This window comes from Cicer arietinum, chromosome 1 (assembly GCF_000331145.2).
Source record: "Cicer arietinum cultivar CDC Frontier isolate Library 1 chromosome 1, Cicar.CDCFrontier_v2.0, whole genome shotgun sequence".
Taxonomy (NCBI): Eukaryota; Viridiplantae; Streptophyta; class Magnoliopsida; order Fabales; family Fabaceae; genus Cicer; species Cicer arietinum.
Window position 1 is genome coordinate 34,599,816 of NC_021160.2, and position 6,588 is coordinate 34,606,403.

The 6,588-nt window shown below is 32.0% G+C and overlaps 1 protein-coding gene across 2 annotated transcripts; it reads left to right on the plus strand.

Moving 5' to 3' along the window:
* The first annotated feature begins 207 nt into the window (after positions 1–207).
* LOC101508661 (uncharacterized) lies at positions 208–5,481 on the plus strand. 2 transcript variants are annotated; one of them, XM_004516806.4, is made up of 5 exons: positions 208–443; positions 520–605; positions 3,764–3,867; positions 4,394–4,451; positions 5,122–5,481. In XM_004516806.4, exons 1-5 carry the CDS (start codon positions 354–356, stop codon positions 5,249–5,251), a joined length of 468 nt encoding a protein of 155 aa, XP_004516863.1. In that variant the 5' UTR covers positions 208–353; the 3' UTR covers positions 5,252–5,481. The 2 variants fall into 2 exon arrangements, with proteins under 2 accessions (XP_004516863.1, XP_004516864.1); XM_004516807.4 differs by having other exon boundaries at positions 212–443; positions 532–605.
* The last annotated feature ends 1,107 nt before the right edge of the window (positions 5,482–6,588 follow it).

The window sequence follows — 6,588 nt, forward strand, 5'->3', positions numbered from 1 at the left end:
TTTTACTTCTAAATCAATCAAAAATCTAAATAAATGATTAAATTACTAAATAATCACTCAATTTACACTCTAACATTTTATGGTTGTAGACTATTTAAGATTAAGTTGTATTTATTATAACTATAAAATCTATCTTTTAATTATATCGAGGAGTTGAACAAATTTTCAAGGATTAAAATTAGATTTTTCCATCATTTTAAATCATAGAATACAGGTCCAAAAAATGTTGTGTCTGCCCTAGCCTGTCGGACATTCCACCGCTAATTCTAATACGAAAAAGATTTTTGATTGGATTCTTATTTTTTCATACTTAAGCAATAGTAAGCAGAGTCGAGAAAGAAAACAACAGCAACATGGCAAGCGTTCCTTCTTCACCTCCACCCGTGCCTCTATCTACCATCACTGATTCCGTAAACACCATTCCTCACTCACCAAAAACTGAGGTGACTCTCACTTCACCTTTCTCTCTCTTCCTTTCTCTCCTTCGTATCTCTTCTATTCTTTACTAATTTTTTATAGGGTTTTCAAAAGGTGGAAAATGGTGCTGCCAACAATGGGGTTCCACATGCCGATGATAAAATACCTGACTTCAATGATGGACTTGAGTAAGTTTTTATTTTTATTTTTGTTTATTTGTGTTTTTCGTTTTTTGTTTTGGTGTGAATTTTATATAGTGAACTTTAATTTTTTAAGCTGTTTGAAATTTCGTGTGAATTACTATGTGGCAAGACTTGTCTTTATTAATTGTTGCTTTATAATGTTAACATTATATCAAACTGAGGTTTGCTTTTACTTCGTTCATTTATTTGCAAGTAGTTATTAAGGAATATAACGGATATGCTTCAAATCGGATACTGTGGATCTGCCTCTTTTAGGGATTTTTAAAACTCAAATCTAGGTTCTGTGATTTGGTAATAATTGGTTGTTTTGTTGACTGTTGGATAAAACAGTAAGCATAAGAACTGCTGTTTGTTCATGTTTTCTATTGGGATGCAGTATGGAAAGTTTTAGAGGCTATATTTATACCGGGGACAATCAAGTGATAGGAGTTGTTAATGCGAGAAACGAGACCATTAAATAATAATTGTTGAATTAACATTAACGTGTAGTCTCTCTTTTTTCGTCGGGTTATCTTCGTTTATTTCCATCTTCAATCTCACACATGACCACCACTTTCTCATGTTTGTTTTTCTTCTGCCGCTTTCGAGTGACAGAATAGCAAGAATGCAAGTAATAGGTGCTTTGTGATTTGAGTAGGGATCTGCTCCATTTCTCAAAAGAAATGGTGGGCTCCATTACTGAAGTTTTTGGTGTATAAAGGCCTTTATTTTTATAAATGGTGACATATGTTGTATATAATTGGATCTCTACCTGAGTGATTCAGTGGCACATGGGTTGATCAAATGTAGAGGTGGAAACTGGAGAAACAAAAGGGGATGGGTTTGTGACAGGTGTTTATTTGCCTTTTTTTTTTCTTTTTCTTTTTTTTCTTGATTTCGTTGAGAATGGAAGGCTAGAGAACTACAATATGTAGAACGTTTTTCCTCCATTTTCAATAAAATCCTTGTAAATAGTTTCTAGAAAATAGAACAAAGAGACAGGGAATAGAGAGAGTGGCCAGCAGTGCGTGCGTGGGTGAGAAAATGAAGTGATACACTCGTTTAATGTAAAAATATGATTGAACAGCTTATATTAATCCAAGGGTTATCATTAAATGCTCTCATCTCTCACATTAACAATTTCTCACTTGATATGCCTCCTATATATGTGTGTGTGTGCTGATTTGACTACAGCGACATTTTATGGGGCAGTTTATATTTGATTAGTCATCAGTAACTAGCTAAGCACCACAACTACCAGAAAACAACATCCCCTGGATGAATTACTCAAAGTTTATGCGGAATGGATGCATTCGAACGGCATATATGTTTGTCTGATTCATTTGTGGAGGGTTTGATACTATGACCATCAAGAGTGAAATTAAGCAACATGGATGCACTTAAATTAGTGCTGATGACTGTTAAAACATACAGAATTAAGAACAGGGGAAACTGGAAATAAAAGATAAATAAGGGAATGGGAGAGCATACTAATGTGCTGTCTTTGAAATTTTAATGGAAATTTATGGGAGCATCACATGTATTGCTCCAATTTCCATTCATGCTCAAGTGTTTTATGCTGTGACCATGTCTATATGTGTTAAAACCCATGCACTGTAGGTAAAGTTCTACAGTGAGCCTAACCCTGTATAGATTTGCCGATTGGGCCAAATAACTGTTGTGCCAATGCTCAGTCGTAAGTGGTATCTCCTAGGTGGTAGCAAGATACTAGAAATCATCTTAGTTTGAGATTAAATGTGATCAATGACATAAGGCCTCTAATCCACTTTTGAGATATTGATTTAGTTCCATAGTGCAGCCCTTGTTTGTGAGTGTCACTGGTAGCTGCAGTAGAAAATCGTTCATGCAAACAACGGATTTCTTCCTTTTTGTTGAAACCTGTGATTCTTATTTTAACAACAAAAAGTAAATCTGGTGCTGTAAAGCTCTTGTCATCGCAAGATTCAAGGAACGGTCGGACCCGTCCCTCTAACTGCATGATATTAGTTTGCGTGACCATACTGGTGTTCCTTATCTTTTGTGGTTAACTGATTCTAACCAATGTTGTTGAGTATCGGCCATGGTAGGTATATATCGGAGGCGGGATTAAAAAGTAATCCACACACTACCGTTATGTTCTTTCCATTTCTGCCCTTATGTTCTTTCCATCTCTGCTGCGTGTGACTGTGACCACCACTCAGCTTCAACCACCACCCAGCTGCTATCAGCTCTCTGCAACCACCTCTATGCTGCCTTCGACCAGTTCTCGCTTCTCTCTGTTTTATTTGTTTCTTTCTTTGCTTATCTCTTTCTTCATTTTCTGCTTTACTTCTTCTATATTTCATTCTTCCTTTGCTTATTTCTCTTTCTTCTTTTTCTCTTCTCTTTCTTTCTTTTTTATATGACCATTTTCTGCTCTATTTATGCATATTCTGTTTTCATCTATTTTCTATATTTGCTTTGTATTTATTTAAATTTCTTATTCCGTTTTGATTCCTTCTCTGTTTATATATATATGTCTAGTTCTTAACTCACCCACCATGCTTCCATCATAGGCTGTTACGCCGTCCGCCATTTGTTTATGAAGGATTTTTTGTCTGCTGCCATAATCTGTAAAATGCGATCGACATTACTGTGTGTAACTTAGTCATGGTGCATGTTGGATTATCACATAATTGCTAATTTAGTTTTGCTTCTGTGATTATTAGTTTGGAGACAAAAACCGCAAACCTAAATTTTCTTTATTTATTATCTGTTTAACCTGCATATGTCCATTCTCAATCCTCCACCAAAATAGCTGAGGAAAACTAACTAGTGCCATTTCAGTATCGCATAGTACACAGATTAAAATCTCCCATAGATTTCTTTATGAATTCAGTTGTTCTTCAGATCAGTCATATTAATTACTTTGCTGTCAGTTACAAGCAAAGCGACTAGTTTGTCCAATATGTACAATGCACAATTCCAAAAGAATTTAACTTCTCTGGTGCCATGTACTGCTATTGTCAGATTTAACTCTTTTTTCCCTTCATATATTTGGCATTAAAAACATGTGCCTTGTATTTTAACTGACTCAAATTTAATTTAATTTTTTACAGAAAGTATTCTTTGCATCAAGTAATTTTTCCAGGTTAAGATAATTTACCAGTTTATTATTTTTACAGTCATTTGGACAGCCCACAGTACATCGAGAGGTTCAAAAAATATGAGGCTGAATATAGTCGACGTTTGTTGTCCAAATACTTCTCTGGTAAAACCTCTAAGGAAGGTATGCAATATAAGATGCCTACTTTTCCTGCTAGATTTGTCACATACATGGTAGATTCATTGATTTAGCCATAAAGTCCTCATTGTGCATATCTTGGTGAATATCTTGCATTAGTTCATTATTATTTTACCATAGCTACTTAATTAACTTATATATTAGAATTTAGAATATAATTCTTCGGTGCATAATCTCTAAAGCAACTTCTCTTGTGCTTACTTGTAATTATCCGTCTGTATTCAAGTAAAGCATTCATGGTTTCAAAATACCAGTATGAATATAAATCGGTGAAGGTTCACATGAGTCATTAATGTAATCTTAAACTAATTAAATGAGATACTCTAATGTTGTATATAATTTGCTCGCCGTGATATTGTGATATATGGGAATTGGAATGTCTTATTGTTTTTCAATTCATTCTTTGTTTCTTGTCAATTTTACATTGAGTTTGTAAATCATTTTTATATGTTGAAATATAATTTCTTTCTTACGCAAAAAACCTCACTTGATAGTAATTATTTCTTTGCAGAAAACAGTTTTTATGAGCAGCATACAACAATAGACGGTCAAGTGATAAAGGCAAGCAGGTATGCGCGTGCAATGAACTATTTTGCATTTCCAATGTTAATGAAAATCAATAGAAGAATTTAGAGTCCGTATGTTACAACTTTTTTTTTAAAAAAGAAAACACTTTAAAAAAAAATAATAATCACTGTTGAAAGTTTCATCTGTTTGTTACAGTATTTTGAACAAATTATAATCTGAAAATCAATAGAAGAATTTAGAGTCCGTTTGTTACAACTTTTTTTTAAAAAAAAAAAACTTTTTAAAAAAAAATAATCACTGTTGAAAGTTTCATCTGTTTGTTACAGCATTTTGAACAAATTATAATCTGAAAAAAAATTAAAAACTTCTTCAAATGAGAAGCTATTTTTAGTGTATTTTAAAAAAAAATCATTTTTCGAACTGATTTTTTTGAAAAAAACAATGTGATTTTCATGACAACTGACAAAAACAAACAACTTCTGCTTTTCTTTAAAATTTCTAATAAATAATCTCTAAATTATTTATTATTAAAATAACTTTTTTTTATAATCTGTAACGATAGGGCACTTACTAAGATTTGTTAGTCTATATTTGTTATGGAAAACAAAGACCAGTACTAGATAGGGCTTAATAATATTTGAATAACCTATTAAGAACATTAATAAATAACTATTGACATTCCAAAAACTAATCCATGCTGAGCTTGTCTAGGTTGCCTTGTTTCTATTGCTATGCCAATCCTATCGTAGGTGTTGAAGAGCAATGCAGCAATGAATCGTCTTCACCAGCAGAAACACAAGCTAGCACTCCTAATGAGAAACACATTGTGAAAAAGAACTGAAGTCAAAATTTGATTGGTGAAGCATCAATGGATATGTTGTTGTAAAAAAGATGAGGCATTAATCACGGAACTTGAAAGGATGGTTAGGGCATCTAAATCAATTACTTAGCCTAAGGATTTCCTGGTCTTGATAATTTTATGGGGTTAAATAATTATGTGTAAAGAAGGGGATACGAATAAGCATAATCTATATCATTATATATAAAGGAAACAATTTTTCTTTTTACAAATTTACCTTTAATAATTTAGTTTATTTAAATATAAACTTAAATAAACACCACAATTATCAAGAATTTCTTAACACAATTTTTTCAAATTTTAAAAATATAACACAAATTGAAGCTGAAATTTAGATTTAGATATGTTTGAATAACATATATATTATAAAACTGAAACAAACTAACATATAGGATCTATTGTGTTTTTAGTTTCTATAATGTAACTGAAATATGATTTTAGTTTCTGTAATTTATTTTATCTTTGTATTTGAAATTCGGTTTTTTTTTAATCTCTAAAATTTGACCTCTAAAAATGCCCGTCCCCAGGTATTGCAATTCGCTTTCGGTTCTTCGGAAGAATCATTAGACTTCTCCCTTCTTCATTGATTTGGTGAAAAGGAACTGTGGTCTAACTTCTCCCTTCGTTGATTTGGTGAAAAGGAACTGTCTACCGGTAGTGGTCTGACGAGGATAACTAAGCTGACACGTCGGAGTTGGTTGCTGAGGTGGACTAGTAACTTTATTTTACCATTTATTTTATGAGAAATGCTATTAAGGGTATTTGTTATTAACTAAAAATAGAAAAAGTTAATTAAAAATAAGTGGCATTTAGTATAGGCAAAGATAAGATTTGTCCTAGTGAAGCACCTTTTTATGACAAATGCTAAGGGCAATTGTTGTGAACTAAAAATAGAAAAAGTCAATTAAAAATAGGTGGCGTTTAGTATAAGCAAAGATAAGATTTGTCCTAGTGAAGTACCTTCTAAAGCTGTTGATATAATAATTAAATAAGTGGATGCTCGAGATTGGAGAAGGGCAACCTGTTTGTGACTTATTGCAATTTTGTTTGAAAAAAATATTAAACCAAACTTTTAATAATAATATAATTTGGTGTAATAATAATACAATATTAACCTTTGAAAATTTGTTGTAAACAAATGTTTTTAATATTTAAATATAAAATGTTGAACCGCAGTTTTAGTAATTAGAAGGAGAGAGCGTGCAAATAGTAATACTTCAGTTAGGAAACAATAATTAATTTGATTTTTAATGAGAGAACAAAAATACAAATTCTTGATAATTGATAGAAAAAATTAAATACGAGAAAACAAATTTAAA